This window comes from Leptidea sinapis, chromosome 34, assembly GCF_905404315.1.
Source record: "Leptidea sinapis chromosome 34, ilLepSina1.1, whole genome shotgun sequence".
NCBI lineage: Eukaryota > Metazoa > Arthropoda > Insecta > Lepidoptera > Pieridae > Leptidea > Leptidea sinapis.
Genome location: NC_066298.1, coordinates 6,031,030 through 6,050,856, shown reverse-complemented (window position 1 = coordinate 6,050,856; position 19,827 = coordinate 6,031,030). Strand labels below are relative to the sequence as shown.

At 37.2% G+C, this 19,827-nt stretch overlaps 1 protein-coding gene across 1 annotated transcript in view; it reads left to right on the top strand.

Annotated features, from left to right (window-relative positions):
• LOC126974915 (syntaxin-binding protein 5) overlaps positions 1-19,827 on the top strand; it is a 230,424-nt gene that overhangs the window by 195,676 nt on the left and 14,921 nt on the right. Inside the window, exons 4-5 of the mRNA XM_050822654.1 lie at positions 3,933-4,067; positions 19,399-19,462. Of these exons, the coding sequence (XP_050678611.1) occupies positions 3,933-4,067; positions 19,399-19,462 (199 nt within the window). The remainder of the gene's footprint in view (positions 1-3,932; positions 4,068-19,398; positions 19,463-19,827) is intronic.

The window sequence follows — 19,827 nt, the reverse complement described above, 5'->3', positions numbered from 1 at the left end:
GCGCTCGTCACCTTGAGCCATAAGATGTTAGGTCTCATTTGCCCAGTAATTTCACTAGCTACGGCGCCCTTCAGACCGAAACACATTAATGATGACGCATTACTGCTTCAGGGCAGAAATAGGCGCCGTTGTGGTACCCATAATCTAGCCGGCATCCTGTGCAAAGGAGCCTCCCATTGGTAAAAAAATTAATTTCTAAAGCTAAAACGTTCATTCAAAATTGTTTACTAGAATTATTCACACTTTGACTCTTATATAATGAGCTGCTATAAAAAGCGAACATACTCTAATTAGCCACGGCGATAAAAACTCAGTAAATTATAAAAGCACACACAAAACTGCTACAGTACTCGTTTACCAAAATTACACAAACGCTGAAATGGCTAAAAATAACATCCTCACAAAAAAACTGCCTCCACGCTTAAATTAAAATCATAAAAGTTTATAGCGCGCCAAAATAACAGATTCAAGTTACGAGCACTTGGTAATTTCCGGAGATATCATCATATCACAGATGCCTGATAGACAGTGTCGCCAGTTCTGATCCGCGATGTTTTTTTTTTATGGAATAGGAGGACAAACGAGCGTACGGGTCACCTGGTGTTAAGTGATCACCGCCGCCCACACTCTCTTGCAACACCAGAGGAATCACAGAAGCGTTGCCGGCCTTTAAGGAAGGTGTACGCTTTTTTCTTGAAGGTACCCATGTCGTATCGTCCCAGAAACACCGCACAAGGAAGCTCATTCCACAGCTTCGTAGTGCGAGGAAGAAAGCTCCTTGAATACCGCACTGTGGAGGACCGCCACACATCCAGATGGTGGGGATGATATCGTAACTTGTGGCGTGTCGTGCGAAGGTGAAATTCGGCGGCAGGAATCAGGTTGAACAGCTCTTCGGAACACTCCCCGTGATAAATGCGGTAGAAGACACACAATGAAGCGACGTCTCTACGATAGACACAGAATTAAATTATTTTGTGATTGGATAGAACATATTAAGTCACATTTAAAAAATAAATTCGAGTCAGCAAATAAGTGTCAAATAATTTATAATTTTATGGTGAGATTTCATTAAATCTAAGTTATTTATAAGCAACGAATAGCTTGTAACTTAGAGTAATAAATTTATATGGATACTAGCTGACCCGACAAATGCTATTCTGTTCCGTGGTTGTGATATGGTATGTTATGCTTAGAGGTAGACACGTGCCATCGGGGACTTTTCTGTAGAACTATATAAGGTACACAATTCCACCCTACATTATTGTGTTATATCTCAAAGGGTTCCAACAATCTCGAACAAATCAATAAGGTTAACAAAAACTTAACAAATCATATACATTTTTTTTACCTTTCTCGAAAACCACGCTATCCGTTGGTGAAGACAGCATGAAAATGGGTGCAGTACTTTTTGAGTTTATGAGGAACGGACAGACAGACAGACGCGGCGGAGGACTTTGTCTTATAATATGTAGTGATTTTTCGATATGGAAATTTGCACAGTGTAATCAAATGCGCGATTTTTCGGACGAGCCTTTTTTATAATATAAAACAGATAGCGATACGTATTTTCTGTCACAGAGGTGATCACGTCCACCTCATAACTCTTTATATCAGGATCACACAGACCTACGAGATGGAGATTGAACACCAACTGAAATCTCTGGCAACTCTGTTAACTTGATCCACGGCGAAAGTCATAAAACCCATGGCACGACTACAATTTCTCATGTTCATTGCACTGTCGCCACATAATTGTCAAAACGCTGCCTATTTCTGCCGTGAAGCAGTAATGTGTAAGCATTATTATGTTTCGGTCTAAAGTTCACCGTAGCTAGTGAAATTACTGGGATAATAAGACTTAACATCTTATGTCTCGAGGTGACGAGCGCTATTGTATTACCGCTCAGATATTTTGTGTTTTTCAAAAATCCTGAGTGGTACTGCATTGTAATGGGCAGGGCGTGTCAAATACCATTAACTGAACGTCTTGTCCGTCTCGTCCCTTAATTTCATAGAAAAGATATGCCGCAATCGTTTTTTAAATAATTGTATTACACATGGAGAGACTACAAACTTCAGTACAGCCGTAGGTGGTGAAAGGTTATTTCGCACAGGAAGCCAGCTAAATGAGTGCCTCAGCGGTGTCTGTTTCTGACTTTTCTTTAAATTATAATAGTATTAGTAAAAGTATTTAATAGTATTATAAATGGTCAATCCAGAAAACTTCAGTAGTAGTACGTGGGCCGTATCTGTCCTGTGCTCAATCGACACCTATTTTATAAAAAATCGTAGCTTAAAGGACTTGTGTCCAAAGCCCGTAATAAATTTAAAAAAATAGTTTATAGAATATTCGCAAACGATCAAAAAGTCAGTCATTCATAATCTGACATATAGGCTTCAGTTAAATTTATTGGCAAGTCACCAGTACAAGCAGATTGTTTGTGGAACATCGATACAAGCTTGATAACACCGGCGCAGCCTCCGAGAGACTTGTTTGTCTTTGAGCCTGATTGCTACAGTGTACCGTGTACATTGCTCTGTTTATCGTGTCTACATACATTGGAGATGAAGTCAATTTGAAGCTGGGTTAAACTAAATGTACCTGTACTAAATATATTAAACGTTCTAACAGACATTAATAAATAATTTTCTTTATTGGGGTAATAGAGGCTTATATTTTACTAGCTGACCCGGCAAACGTTGTTTTGCCATATAGAGTATAATTCACGCGATAGTTTTATAAGTAATAAAATATTGCCTATATTGTAGCCTGTACATCATTTTCTTCTATTGTCAATAGTTTTTGCAGCGCACGCAAAAATAGGTTTTCGATTTTACACCTTGTGTTACAAAATAGCAATTTTATTACGGATCCCTAATTTTGAAAAAAAAACATAGCCTATAGCCTTCCTCGATAAATGGACTACCCAACACTGAAAGAATCATTCAAATCGGACCAGTAGTACCAGAGATTAGCGCGTTCAAACAAACAAACAAACACTGCAGCTTTATAATATTATTAGTATAGATTAGTTACAGGCTTAAAAACTATTTTAGTATGTTACAATTTATACGATTTGCTAAATATAATTAATTCATAATACATAATAAGATAAAATAACTTTGGTAACAATCTGAGACAGCGTGTTTTTGTCGGACAAGAACTTGAATGAATGGCTGATATATTGGCGAATCCAGTTGTCCCGCTATCAAATTCAGGATACTGTTTGAGCTCGAACGCAGCCTTGCCAGGACGGATGACGTCCTTTTCCTTATAATGGCATAAAAATTATCCGTTCGTGCTTCAGCAAACATGCCTGACACCGAATAAAACCGCGGTAAGCCCAACAGCATCCGGAAACTATTGTTGTTGAAACATTTCCAACTATGCTGGACTATTGTGTTATGGGACCATTATTTTTGTCAGAGGCTTAACTATAGAGCAGGGTGCTGGCTGCATAGGGACCGCCCTGGCCGCGGCGCATTTTCAAAAATCTTCTTCTTACTCTTCTAGAAAAGTTACTGGGCAGAAGAGACTTAACACGTTATATTTCAAGGTAACGGTCATCAATTATTGTAGGTCTACCTAGAAATCTGAGCCGCACACCATTCTTATGAGCAGGGCGTATAACTTACTCTCATGTGAATTCTTACTCGGCTCGTCACATCTTACCATAAAATAATTATGAGCATACTATTAAAGGGATTGTTAGTGCAGTCAGGGTCAATTCCAGACGTGAAATGTTGTACTTTAACTCGCATACGGCCAATATAAAATTATGATTCTATGATGACGTAAGCTGGTGGCGAGTTTGCCTATAAAGCCTGTACTCTGATGTAACACCAGAGAGATAACAGAAGCATTGCCATACTTTTCTGCGGTTCCAAAATAATGAAGGATGCTAAATATGTTTACTTTTTGCTACCAGGATTACCAGCTTGCACCTCCCGCTGCAGTCCAAATGGATCCACGTGGGCACGGAACGGGGCAACGTCCACGTGGTTAATGTGGAGACCTTCGCGCTTAGTGGCTACGTCATCAACTGGAACAAGGCAATCGAAGTGTGAGTAGCCTCATTTCAAATTCACTCTACTCGTTACTGATGGACGCTTGTAATAAATCTTATAAATGTTACCTCATCAAATAGTTTCATGATCGACTGAAACGAGTCCATAAATTTGATTTGAAATTTAGAGAAACGTCTGTATGTTTTTAAGTAACCTGTTTCAGTGCTTTTACCCTCCACAAGTTTACCGTCTCACAGCTGTATCAGTATCGTGCACACACCAGCCGTGTTCTTCGACCTCGAAGCCCGAAGGCGTTTCATAAGATCTAGTACGGGACACCACAGATTAAAGTACACCCAGTGTGTGACAGCGACTTATGCGGTACTTTCGGGTTTACTTTGCTAATAATAAACATTTCGTAAGCACGTCGAGTGCGTGTTCTTTACGGTTTGACCCTCCAGTCACTCAGACGATTCGGTTCTCTCTCCGGATTAGTTGGGACTACGACCCTCTTCTCGCTTTTCATAAGTGACTTAACCAGGTGTCGGAAGGCCTAGTACGCGGATAGCACAGTTAAATGCGCTGGTAGCAGCTGGCAGCTAAAGTAGTTTCCTGGGGTTATCTCCAATGGCGTCGTGGTTTGATCCAGTATATCCTGTTCTTAATCTGTAGTCATTCATTTATAATATAAGTATGAATTTTAGCAAACAACATGTGTTTCTTCCAACTAAAGTCGAAAAGCGGAGTCATGAGCATATTTGTCATCGTGCTTATATCTTAAAATTGAAATATATAGCGAGTGTGTCTTACGAGTAGCACAGTTTATGCTACCCAATATTATATAACAGCATTAGATTGAAAGTCAAGAGTAGTAGAGTTGTTGACAGGCTGCAGAGCACACTAGAGAATGTATTTCGTAACAGTTATAGACTGTAACAGCTGTGAAAACGTCGAAAAAAATGCGGTTGACAGTTAAGCTCTATTTTGAGCAATACACGCACACTAACACTAAGTACTAAAATATAAATCGCAAATGTAAGACGTATCTTGTCGCGCACACTATAAGTATTAAGCCTGTGTTTATCGATCCTCTATCTGCAAGAGCTCTATCTAGACGTAAAAATATTATAAGATTTTCAAATAAATTAAACATTATTAAGTCATCAATAATTATACGTGTACAGCTTTCGTGAGTTTATATTACAGAATAAGCATAAAAACCACAGGGACGGATTCACAAGGTCAGATGGTTGAGTGTCAATTGAGTGATTACTCAAATAACTTCTATTTTGATACAGATAAGTGATGTTGGAGAGTATAGAGTATAGGTATACTATCATTGCTTGCGGCTTCATGCACCCAGGTCCTAGGTCAATATCAAATACAATTTACAACGTGCGCGATTAATATTTTTTAATGGAAAAGGAGGAAAAATGAGCGAACGGATCACCTGGTGTTAAGTGATCACCGCCGCCCACATTTTCTTGCAACGCCAGAGGAATCACAGGAAGGGGGGGTGGGGGGGGGGAACTCTCTTGGGAAGGTGTGGTGTACACGGTTTTTTTGAAGGTACCCATGTCGTATCGTCCCGGAGCTTCTTTGTTCATACAAAGAAGCTAATTCCACGGCTTTGTAGTATGTGGAAGAAAGTTCCTTGAAAGCCGTACTGTGGAGGACTTCCATCTAGATGGTAGGGATGATATCCTTATTTGTGGCGTGTCGTGCGATAGTGGAATTATTTTACACAAATTTATGGCACATGGTGGACAGTTCTGTTAAGCATTTCAAGCTTCAAGCCAGCCTTTCAAGCTTCAAGTATGATTGTATTAATTTTCTTGCTTTCATGTCAAAGTCTTGTATCGGTCTCGTACTTTTAATCGACTTCAAAAAAGGAGGAGGTTCTCAATTCGTAGGTATATTTTTTTTATGTTTGTTACCTCAAAACTTGTGAGCCGATTTATATTATTCTTTTTTTATTTGAAAGCCGGTGCTTCCCGTGTGGTCCCATTGTAATTTGGTCCAAATCTGACAATGGCATGCATGAGGAAACTATAAAAGTCTTAAATTTGCTATAAATACGTATCACAAAGTGGATGATAAATTTACGACTAACTCAATATCGCGCCAACCGATTTCTATGATCTTAAATGAAAGGATATACCTTAAAGATAGTTTGGTGAGAGTTAGGTTAGGTTCTGATTACGGAATCCATACAAAGTAACGGAACTCTTCAATTCTTAGGAGCAAATCAACTAAACACTTCCGAATATTTTTTATGCTATATGGATATTGAAGTCATCTACCATATCATAGTTTTGGTCAAGTAATTGTCTTAGTCAAATATGATGGTCAATGGGACTCCTTAACGACATACAGTATGGGTGCGATCTGTGGCAGAATTTCTAACTGTCTGTAATCGAATTGCAAAGCGCTTACGTTCATTGCTCTATTGAAAAATTTAGTATATCTACACATATTTAGAAAAATTGTTAGTTGGTGTACTTCAAATTCACTAAAAATAAAAAATAAAATTAACAAAAAAACAACCGACTTCAAAAACACTATTCCAAAACAATAAATGTAATAATGAACTAAAAAGTCTAATAATAATTGCGTATTTTTAGATAATCTAATAAATTAATTTTAGGAGTCGGTGTCATGCAAGGTAGGTTTATAACTACATACATAGTTATAGGTGAGATGTGCTTGAGTCGTGAGGAGGCGAGAGGCGAGAGCGGGTCGCGGCGGAAGGACACCGATTCCAAAAATAACAATAATCGTAACTAGAATTAGATTAATTAATTAGATTGTATAAAAATACGCAATTACTTAAGACTTAGATAATTTGTTATTATTTCGACGGCAATAATTGATTAATTACTTTTACTTCCGCTCATTTCACGAATTTAGCTAGTTAGCTATTTGAGTTTTGAATTGTTATCTTGTAACAAAGCCTTAACGAACGGTGGCAAGCTATAACTTGTTTAATGAACTTTATTAATGAGGTCGTTCAAATAGCCCTCTTGTGTCCCCATGGCAACCGCTCCCGCTGTGTATATGTCTATGCCTACTTGTATTGTTTGCGGTCTCAATTTTGTCAACCTTCATTTTCATCCTCACACACTCATATTATATAATTTTTACGTCTAGATCAGTGTTTCCCAACATGCGGCTTATTCTCCACAGGGGAGCAATTTGACAATTAAAGGGGGCAATTTAAAAATGGACTCGATACGAATTTACCCCTTTCGTTTTGGTTTATTTAAATACAAAGCAAGAAAACTTTTACTATCGATTCCATCTTCATATTTAGCTGAATGTGTATTTAGTGCTGTAAATGAATTACTCATAAAAATCGACTTGATATAACACAACGTGGAGGCTTGAGATCAAAGCTAAGTAAATTGGGACCGAATATAAAATCTTATCTCATCATGCGCAAGGATCGCACTTACTGAACATAGAAAAATCAATATTAAAATTATTTTAAATTGCAGTTTTTCATTATATATTTTGAAATTTTACTTAAGATTTTTTGATAACAATTTTATATTTATTTCTTAAGGGAACAAAACAATTTTTAAAGGTTAAAAATAATGTAGGGGGGGGCATAAAATTTTTTGAAATATTAAGGTGGGGGATGGTCTAAAGAAGCTTGGGAAGCACTGGTCTAGATAGACTGTGATAGCTGTGAACACGTCGAGCGGTGAACTGCTAGCCTCTATTTTTAGCAACGTACGTACACTAAGACAAAGTGACTGACTGACGCATCGTGAGTGTAAGACATAGTTGTGATGCACACTAAAGTAATAAACCTGGCCTGTTGTCATGATTTGCTAAACAGCAAGAGGCTCTCTTGATCTCTTGATGAGATCTAATCCTATAAATAATCTAAAATAAGATGGCGTTACTTTTCCTTATAATCTTTTCAATAATTTTGGGAATTACGTTAAATAATACCTAACTATGTAATTTTTCAAATGTTACTAGTAACCCTAGACATGAGCGCGTTAAAACTTTAAAATTTTCATTACATTCTACACCTTCTTTGTAAATATATGTTTAGACTTTTATGTATAATTTAATATATTATGTAACGGTGATTTTTAATATAAGAATGACTTTATCGGTATAGTTTTATATTTATTTAGATTTCTTTGTTATCGCTCGCTTCTGGCAGCTGATTGACGTCTAAGTTAAACTGGCGTATCCCTGTTTAACATAATAAATTAATTTCCCGATACCTGGACAACATAAAGAGGATACAACGTGTTGTCGCTGCTACTGGCTACCCACCCGACTGTAAAATGTAATGTGCAATAACATCGGGCCGGCCGCCCGCTCTCCGCTCCGTCACATCCGCCCGCTGCGTCGCTTACACCCCGCCCCACCCTATTGTGTACAGAGTCGTTCATATTTACGACACTAACTTATTATTAACTTTACGACAACACTTGGCTATCTTTATAGCACCTCGTATGAAATACAATTGATATGTAGAAAGTTGCACATTAACTTCAATATTCGATCAAGAGTATATTTCGTCGTTAAAAATTAACATTCACTGAGTAAGAATAAAATGCGTGTGTGTGTGTGTGTAACGTAACGAAACATCATGTTAATAACTAAAAGTAGAGTTAAAATGTTTTTTTCATTTACCTATTATTTATATGGTGCTGCAAAAGAACATGGGCGAAGTTGAAGATGACCCGCACGCATTAACTATGTTATATCATTAATTTAGTTGATATATTTTAAAATAAACGTAAATCTCATCGCATATAGTTTCATATTTATTGAAAATTAGAGACCAGTCTGACGCGATTTTTCTTCGACGCGAGTATCGTGTATGTTTAATAGGATTTACTATCGCGGTATCTATAAACACTGTTTATTCCCGCTATGATAAATACTGCATTAAAACAGTCCAGTAACACGTGTTTAAATTATTTTGAAATTAAAATATTTTTATAAATTTCTTAAAATTAAAAACACTAAAATTTCAATATAATAAATTTTTACATGATGATTGTACTTTAGGTAAATAACAAGTGAAATAGTAACTACACGCGTTAAAATAATTGTTTCACAAACAGACCGTAATTTGGGAGCAAGCCACAAGTTCATGATTTCATTACGAACCTAATTAAATTAATATCGTGTTCACGTTATGTCTGATACAACATTGTATTAAATAATTATCAAATATGTACTCGTCGTATTATAAATTTGGATAATATTGGACCAGTGGGTTTATTAAATAATTAATACGGCTCATAGGTGTTGCCATCGACTAGTTTCGGAAGTATCGCTAGTCCTTCATCTGGGTGAGTGAACATGAATGTCAACTGTCAGAGTTCGCAGTCGCGCCCTATCTCGCAGCGCACGGGTTGCGATGAACACGGTGAGATGGATACGTTTATTTAATAATTTAATCCATTTAAGTGTTTAAGTTCACTCAAAACCACGCAATGGAAGGGACCTATAGGCAAAAGACGAGTAGGCAGACCGAAAAGAAAGACTGGCAAATAATGGGCAAAGACAGAGACGAGTGGAAAAAGTTGGAGGAGGCCTTCACCCGAGGAGCGGTTCATGTTCAAAAATAACACGTACAACTAAATAACACGTGTATCTAGATATTAAGAAAAATATAAACTAACGCTAAATAACAACATCTGAAATGTACATATATTAAGGATGTGAAATAAAAAGGCTTTATTATTATTATGAAGTGTTTACGGATGCACAATGTCTACGACAGAATGTGCCATTTAAACCAAGATACTGCTGGCAATACGTGGGCATGTATAGGTTTGCCATATCTACTGTATAATGATGGGGTAACAGATGAAATTGGACACCTGTTACGCTGTAGGTATAGCATCAGGACAATTTTCTGCCCCATCACACATATTGGAATGTTTAACTTTAGCCGAAGGATTAAGGATCCTCTAAATAGACCTGGCGTCTACGAAGTTTGGCATCAAACTAGGCTTACCGAGCAAAACTGCAATGTGTGTAATATGTCCATGTAAATATAGCTCAATAAGGTGAAAGTTTTGGCTCGTGAAAAGACCTATCTAGTAAAAAGCCTATCTAATCTTTTCAGCAGAGGCATTCGGTGGGCACTGCCACGTACTTGGCAACGCGTGTGATTGAACACGTCACGGAATTAGGCCCATAGCTCTAATGTGGTAGATATTATAATTCCATTTTGCTCTCCTGTATTTACCAAAAGTGAAAACGCATCAGCCAAGCCGCGCGCTGCAGTTAAAGTATAGTTTTTTACTGTCACGCGGAACACGCACGTGATGGCGGCGCATGTACAATCGTGTACACTAAAATTGGTGTGTGATTTTTTAATTATCACAATAAATACATCATTTATGACTGATATGGGAAGATGTTGTGGCTAGTCAAAACAATTATGAAATTATTTATCAAATAACGAAGGTGATTTTCGAAAGAAGTTCTCAAGCCACTCGTTATTTCGGCGATTTCGAGAACTTATTACTTCCTAATTTTCATACTTCTTATCTTATAAAGTAAGCCATTTTTTAAAGTTAATGTCCGCACGAGGTAATTCACTAGCGTCTAACTACACACACCACTCTGCAACGGGCGCCACGGATGACACTTATGTCGTATATGTATCCCGCGCGTGACAGATACACGCGTGGGCGGAGATCTGCGTGACAGGAAAAGGGTCTTTAATAAATATACAGTGCGTTCATGGGACTATGATTTATTTATGGGAGAGGAGGATGAGTTATATGAATTGATTATGTTTACAAATTATTACTTTAAGTTGTGCTTATCCTAAATAATAAGTATCATAAAATAATGTTAATAATGGCCGTAAATAGTTTTCGCCGGCACAGAATTAATTATTTACTAAATTATGAAAGTATAATAAGTAAAGTATTTTATCACCAAGGATAGCTTGATTTATTTTATTAATAACTGGGAAGAAAGAAATATTGGAGCCCGGTGATACTACAATTGGAGTTTTCTTAGTGCTGAACTTGGGTTTTATGTGGGTCACTTCTAATTAGACGACTTAGTGGATGAATCGCCTAGGGAGCCCTGATAAGTGTGTTTTCTTGGCTTCAGTGGCAGTCGGCATTTCGGATCGAAATGTATAATGGATTTTAATTGTAACTATTACGTCTATAACCTGGGTAACTTCAAAAAAAGCGCGTACACCTTCCTTAAAGGCCGGCACCGCTTCTGTAATTCCTCTGGTGTTGCAAGAGAATGTGGGCGGCGGTGATCACTTAACACCAGGTGACCTGCACGCTCGTTTGTCCTCCTTTTTCATAGGAAAGTAATAAAAAAAATTTACAATATCAATCTATCAGAGTTAAACCCAACTTACTATGTAGATGTACTGGACTGGTGTTGTGACTGGGTGTGAGCCAAACGTACCCACCGATCAGGAGAAATACAATACTCAACACACAGTCATGTTCACAGAGTGCTGGACCACAGATAAATCGAGTAGCTGAGCATCGCACGCGGGCGAATGGTCCGAGCTGATGCTGGGGTGCACAAGATGTGTGGCCAGACCATGTGTGAGCCAAGGCCAAGCCAAGGGCTTGACTTTTTTTTTGCGGCCAGACAAAGGGAAAGGGCTTTCCTCCCGGATATAGACGGGAGGGAGGTGGTAAATGTCTGGGTTGGTTTTGTGGGACTCATGTAAAACCTAAGTGCCTACACACTAAACCATACCATCTGAGGTTGGCTTTGGGCCAGTGCCCTCTAACCCTTCATCGAAGGCGACCTTCTCTTGAGGAGAGAAAGGCGCACACGGCACTCCCTATGTAGTATCCGCCAGCTTGACGTGTTGCCGCTATATTTACGACCCCAGTTTTGCCTTCCACATGACCACTGAATTATTGTGAAGGGCGGTGATAGTGTGATTTTTAGTGCGGTTTTCACTAATACATGTATAAAGAGTGTAGGTGTATAATATATTACGGTTTTCTATTAAACGTTTGAAATATGACGATGATTATTTATTAGGTCTTTGAACACGTTTGCGACGTTTCCTAGTATAATAAAGGTCTACAGAGTATAATAGGTCGATAGGTCGAGATAGGCCGCAGCACATAAAGTTGTAATTCTCTTATACAACTCGTCCCCACAACTGCACGCTATTTATTAGCTTCACCTGTATGTATGGTTATTTGTAGCCAACTCATTTGGGCGTGATTTGATCCACTTTAAACGGCCAGATTTATTTCAAACTTCGTAGATTTGTCGATGATCGACTGCAATACATTTGATAAAATTATTCCATTTTTCAATTTACAAAATAAGATTATTGTCAATTTATATAATTTTCATCTATCGTCTATCAGGCAGGAATTGATGTTCATTTTAAATTTCAACCATTTTATCTTTAACCGATTTCTCAAATATTAGACAATTTCCGAATAGCAACGAGAATTTTTAATTCAGCAATGTAAATAATAGTTTAAAAAAAAAACTAAAAAACCGCACTTTCTATAAATAAACCAAACTTAAAAGCATATTTTTTAGTTTTTTTATTACTCCAATTTTAAATGTTTTTTTATTGGTTGGTAAATATACCAAATATATTGGCGCTCGCTACAAATCGTAATTCATTTTTTCTTATTCATATTCTTGTGAAGTTTGATATCAACCCGAGGGACACTATAAAAACATTTATAAACGGCTGGTCTCATCTTATATCAATAAACATTACCTCGCTTAGCTAATATAGTCAAATAAGTTTGTTTTTATCTATTACAAGTGTTATATTATATCATTCTAAATTTAATTCGTCTTGTGGCCCAATCTGCTTTGATATTTTTCGATTCTAATAAATTGTAGTAATCGTTATATAACTTGCTCACTTGTTGAACAAATAACAATTGTTACGCTTTTACGCCGTAGCTACTGAAGCCATTTTAATTAAATTTGGTACATCGATAGAGTACAGCTTGGGAAAGGACATAGACTACATTTAATCCCGGAAAATTCATGTATCCCGCGGGATTTGTGAAAAATTTATATGCAAGTCGATGAGCTATAACTATACCAATAGTAGGTTTAGTTTGCCATAACAATCTTCCTCGAAATAAGATTTTATATTATATAATATGTTGGGAACGGGAGCAAAAACGGGAACCGGATCTGGAATAGGACATGAGATAATCTTCAATTCAATTTCCTTACTTATTACTTTTAAAAACCTTTATCTTCGCGGACGAAGTCGCGGGCATCAGCTTGTAGTGTTATGAGTGATAGTGCGATATAACAGTTAACCGTAGACTGTGATGTGGAGTTTCTTCCGGAGCAGCCTGCCATGGAGAATAGAGCAATGTGTATTTAGATCATAAACTTAGAATCCTTCCGTAATAGATGAACCCTGTGTGAAAGTTAGATAACTATCCTTACATAAATACCTATAAAATAGGTGTGAGAAAGAGACGGAATAGATGAAGACCATGAAACCGTTCTGAAACAATTTTGTGTCCATTAGTCTCCTGTCAAATTGGACCGCGTTTTAATTTTTGTATTTTTACCGTTATTGTCCTGTGTTCTGTATTAGATTGTGTTGTTACCTATAGCAATAATCCAACTAAAGAAACAGTTCACAGGTAAATACAGCTTCTTCAAAACTTCTTTCGTGATGTTTATTTTCGTAGAACATACGCACTAAAATACAAAATATTACACTTTATACACGCGGTAAAAACCCCTTCTTTTTTAAGATTATCATCATTTTAGAAAATATGTATGAGTTAGATAATAAAATATTGTATACGTGAATATAACGCCGTTTATCAATATTTGTCATAATTGTTTCAAAACAAAATACTAACTCACTAACACATCTATAAAACTAGCATACACGAACATTTTAAATTTAGTCTCGCCGTAATGAGGAGAGTGTTTGTCTATTACACTAGTACACTAAGTTTATGGTTTAGATATATCCAACATATTTCAATCATTCCATTTGGGTTCCGAAGTAAGAAGGAACATCGTTCGTCATGTCGGTCCGAGCCTTAGTTAAACTTTTAGTAAAGTCTTGTATAATGTTCTTTTAGTCTACACGCAGGTAGTGTGAAGTTAAATTTTCATTTGTTTCGTTCGGGGTAATGGTTCAGTAGAAGTCATTAAAACATTTTTGAGTTAAAATCATGCAATCTTGGTTCAAACAAGAATAAGTGTAAGCAGAATGACTACCTCTCTAGCCATTAGGAGGTGTCACATTGATCAGTTCATTATTATTTGTAAGGAATGATTTAGCACTTCGGAAATTGGAGCTTACCCTCTCAACTCTAGCCCGGATTATATTTAATTAATTACTCAGGATGTTGCACTCTACGTGTTCATGACGTTTCCAGTCTCAACATTAACTCAAGACAAATTAATAATTAATTTCAAACCTCAGGTAATGAAAAAGATAATTAAAATCCTGAAGAGTATTAATTAGTGAAGCAATTATTATGTTCAGTTTTGTGTTGAATGTAAAATAAAATATCGTAATAAAAGATAAATTTTGAAATGAGACAGCTAAAAATGAAGATATTAGAGGAATCACTGGAGCTTTGCATTATTGTAAGTAGGTGGTCGCCTTTATTTCGTAGGTAAACTATTGTATCGCCCTGGGAAGCAAGGAACTCATTCCAAGAATGATAGTGTGTGATGGAGAAAGTTCCATAAAATCCGCACTGTAGAGTACCGCCATGCACCCAAAGGCTGAGGATGATTAGTTAAGTCAAACAGTAATCACTGTGATAAGTGCTTTAGAAAACAACAGCAAAGTGACGTAGCCTGATAAAGAAGGGGCTCCGTGTGAGAGTCGACGGTTCTATTGGGCCACCTACGCTTTTTTTACCTTCTCTGAACCATCAAATTCTTAATTTAGCAGCACTATCTTTTATGGAAATTTTACATTCTGCAACAAGGGTTTATACAAGATATCGTAATATAGTAGCACAAATAAATGAATTTAACTTATAAAGTGAACCTTAATGAGGGCGCTAGTGTCGCTCGCCCCGGGATATTCCGTCTGTGTCCCGAGTACAATGAGTCTCATTAAACGGTGCCTGCAGGCCGGCCACAAATCCTGCCATTGTCAGTCCCCTGGGCTGAGGATCGTTCGCAGTCGGTAATTCACTAATGGTGAGATCATTTCGGACAGCTAACCACTTATCATGTACTGTATATATATATATATCTGTTTACTGTATCATTAACATCTGATGTGCTTGTCGTAGGGATGTACTTTGAACATCCTGGAGCCAACAGCTGCCGCCGCACTTTTAAATGTTCCCACGGGTTGAGTTACAGTGCTCCTCCATCAACACTGCTGTGTTCCTCTACATATATTATTACGTCCTCTCCTCTTCTTTGTCTGCCCCTAATTTCTTGTGTATTTTATCTTTTGGATATTTTATCTATACTTCAAAAGAAAGGGGTTAAGAAATATAATATACGTATAAAGATCACTTGCAGTTTATTAACTTTGTCCTAATTTCAACAGATAACACAGGGATTTAGCAAGTTACCGTCCTCAGCTATTCATAAATCATTTTCTCGTGCCCAATATTTTCGGGCTGTAGATCGTTTCACTATTTCTTCACACTTTACCACGCGTCGCATACCACTGCTTTCCTCGTACATTCGTATACTGATTAGTATGTCCAATTTTAACTTGGTCGGCCCACTTCATGGAAGGTCTGCCTCGTGCCCGCGTGCCCTCAACCCTTCCCCGTCGTGCATGATACCACATTAATAATGTAGCGTACATTGATTTATGTTTATTTAAATAGCTGTGAGATTGTATTCTCCGAGCGATAATAACCGGATGTAACGTAAGCGAACCGGGCGCTCCGGACGACGCTATCTAATATCCGGATGAAAGACGTTCCGGTTTGGGAGAATTAATTCCGTTAGCGAGCAGCTCCATCCCGAGGGCTTATTTAATTAATTAAGATTTATTGTTCTTGTTAATTGCGGGTGACTGTCGAGAAACTGGTTCTATCACAACGAATTACTTGAGCACTAACGCTATGAATGTTGAGTTTCTCGTGCATACATTTCACATGCCTTCAGCCCGCAACCGTCGGGTAACAGGCAGATAAATCACATACACGTTTTTTTTTATTCTACCGTTGCAATTGATGATGAGATGGGATATTAATTTATTAACATCATCCACAGTTTGTATCTGTCACATTTTCTCTGGGACTCACCACGAGCTGATACCATAATACATGTCATTTATATAGAGTTTGTGCTGCAAAAGAGAGCTCTTCATGCTATAGACAGTCACTCAAAGAAAACTTAAAAGAAATAAATATTATGACTGTTCTTCATTGTCAGTACATTTATGAAAACTTCATATACTTTCACAAAAGTCGTTACTTTCTTGCTCTATATAGTGATTATATAATAAAGTGTTTCTTTCAAGAAACAGACATGAAAAAGTTTTAATCATGCCTCATCTAAATATAAAAATAATAGTACGTAGAAAGCGTTACTTCTTCTTCTTGAGTTATTGGGCGTCACTGAGCGTTTGGAGCCATTGGGAAATTCTTTTCGCATAATATAGCATATATAAACTTGTAATAAAATCTCTTTGGCTGAACTTTTTGTATCTGGCTGGTTTGGTATACATTTTACTTTTTTTATATTATTATTGTTATACATTTTATAATACTTGTAAAAAATAAAATAAAAAATACTCCGTACCGCTTGGTGAATTGTTGTGTTTATAAGTTATTTCTGTAAAATTAAAGAATATAATGCAGAATTTCGATTCATTTTAAAGTTTTATAACAAAAATGGGAAACTTTTTACCTGGCAGAGCCAGTCAGAGTATCAAAGGATTTAAGCGTTTTCAATCCGGGAATTTTGATGTCACTTGACGCCCTGTACGGATAGAATGGACGCTATTTAGAAACAGTGCATCAAGATTGGCGGCATATGACTAGTGCGAAATGATCACAAATAGTTTTAACCCGTTTGGAAAGCTGGGAAAACAAAAGTTTGATACCTATTAGAACCAAATCATAAGACTTGCTTACCCTTTCTGTTCCGGGAAATAATGATCGCGCGGTATGCCTCAGATCAGCGCGATTTTGGCACTCTCGCAACGTTAAGTACTGTATATTATGTTACGTGTAGCAATAGACTGCTTATAATTAGGATGATTTGAGTTAATGTATCAGAAATCTATTAAAAGAAGCTATAAGACCATGAAAAATAAACCATTTTATTAAGAAAATAAGGGTAAAACTTGGTGTGGGAGTACGGTGCCGTAAGTCACTTTCGGTTTTGGTGTGTCTGAAAAATTTTGGCACTACCAAATCTAATATATAAAATTCTCGTGTCATGGTGTTAAACATTGAACTCCTCCGGAACGGCTTGACCGATTCTCATGAAGTTTGAGTGCATATTGGGTAGGTCTGAGAATCGGACAACATCTATTTTTCATCTCCCTAAATGTTAAGGGTGGTCCACACGAAATTTTTTTGACATTTTTTTTAAATTTGTTTGATTATGAGTCAGCATTAAAAATACATACAACTTCAAATTTTCACCCATCTACGATCAACAGTTACTTTTGTATCGCGATTTTAATATCGGCAATACAACGTTTGCTGGGTCAGCTAGTTTTAATAGAAAAATGTCGATATGCATAACATGTAGATATAATAGTATTAGCTGATATAATATAAAGAACAATCTATGTTACAAACCTGGAACAAATATGTTACAAGCTGTGTTCAGAGTTTGGTATTTGGAAGATCTATTACTACTTATAGGTACTTATAATTGTTATTAACGGTACTTGTTGAATGTCTTTCCCATGTTTCAACTGATCGAAACTTGTTTGGCTCAGCGCCGAATAAGTCAATCACATCAGATGCAACTGATAGGTCGGGGTAAAAGGCTTTTCGTCTCGTTCGGCATTATTTATGTGAATGGAATGGAGGTGTCAAGAACTCAGAAGTTGCTGAAATAGAAATTTGTAAAATATAAAAATAATGGACGAAGCAACATTTTAGTTTAAGCAACAATTAACACTCAAACAAGCAACGTAGCCAGTGAAAGTACTGGGCAAACGAGACTTAAAATCTTATGTCTCAAGGAGGCGAGCGCAATGGTAGTGCCGCTCAGATGGGTTTTTCAATAGTCCTGAGTGGTACTGCATTTTAATGGGCAGTGTGTATCAAGTACCATCAACTCAACGTCCTGCTCGTCTCGTCCCTTATTTTATAAAAAAGTCTTTCTATTTAAAAAAAAATATTTTTTGTATTTTATGCTTAATTTTATCAAATCGCGTTATATCTGTAGTGAAAATATCCTTAGGTACTTATGTTGGGCACTTTGGTACGGGCAAAAAGCACTGAACAAACAAATATTTGGCTAAATGTTTTACCTAGAAAGGACCTTGAGACAAAAGATGTTAAGTCTCATTTGCCCAGTAGTTTCACTAGCTACGGCGCCGAAACACAGTAATGCATACACATTACTGCTTCACGGCAGAAATAGGCGCCGTTGTGGTACCCATAATCTAGCCGGCATCTTGTGCAAAGGAGCCTCCCAATCTATCGATTTTATAGCCCTACATTAAAAGGTTCTGTTGGACTGTTTGTGTTTATACTGTGATCGTCCGTCGCCAGGAGGTCGGGCGACTGGTAGGGGAGACACGCGGCATTCGGCAACAAGTGGCGCCGGCGGACGGGACACTACATTACATTATACTACCCGGATATTAGTTATAACAACTCACTTTATGGATTCTTATTTGACGGCCCTTGACAATTGTTTGTCTTCTTCGTTCGTGATATATACAATGTTTCTATATATTTTTATATTACTCATACGGGAAAAGTAGTCTTGGCGCTCGCTGTTGCGGTTGAAAAATAGCCGTGTGCCCATTTTAAAATTACGCGTGAGTTTTTTCGTAAATGAAACTGTTGTTTGAGTGCGTAAAGTTTACTTGTCGTACGCAAATTAAGATAAAAATGCTAAAATAAAAAAAAAATAACAAAAAAGAACCGGACCCTGGACCCAAATAAATCGTCGCATTTGTAGTACAAAATAGTATGTGTAATTCGTGCGACGTTGTCGATTATCTAATCGACAACTTATCGCACAGGTTGCACAATGTAAACCTACTTACGTTTAGTTACTACTGTTAAGCTATTAACGCCTCTAAAGAGTTAGTCTATCTTAATTCTAGACTAACTTTTGTTAGTATCGACCACTTTCCTGAACTAAACAACCCGTTTCACAACAAAACACGTGGATAGTGACACATGATATTTGCTGGTTGACGATAGTAACGCTAAGGTTAATTAGTATACGCACTAACTTCGCGAAATCTGTTTTCAGAACTCGACCGAACCACCCCGGCTCTGTGGTGGAAATTATCGACAATCCGTTAGACAATAGCAAGGTAAGTCAAATAAATCAGTAATATTTACTGAGAATTATATCACACATTGTAGTTAGTACCGTCAGTAGTATTTACTGGTAATCATATTATTGGCATGATCTCGGAATCTGCACTGGCCGTATTACAAGGTATTAAAGTCGCTTCTTATGCATTCACGCCGGGACCGGATGCACATGAGTAACTAGGTACTGTAACGCGTGAGTCCTCCCTCACACGCGGGATCAATAACAACAACTTAATACTTTCTAATTCATTATATTCATTTCAAAACTTAATACATCTTGTTATTATATTTTATATTAGGCCGAAGGCCGACCGTTCTTACTTTACTTCATTTCTATTCTCATCTGTCTCGTTATTCAATT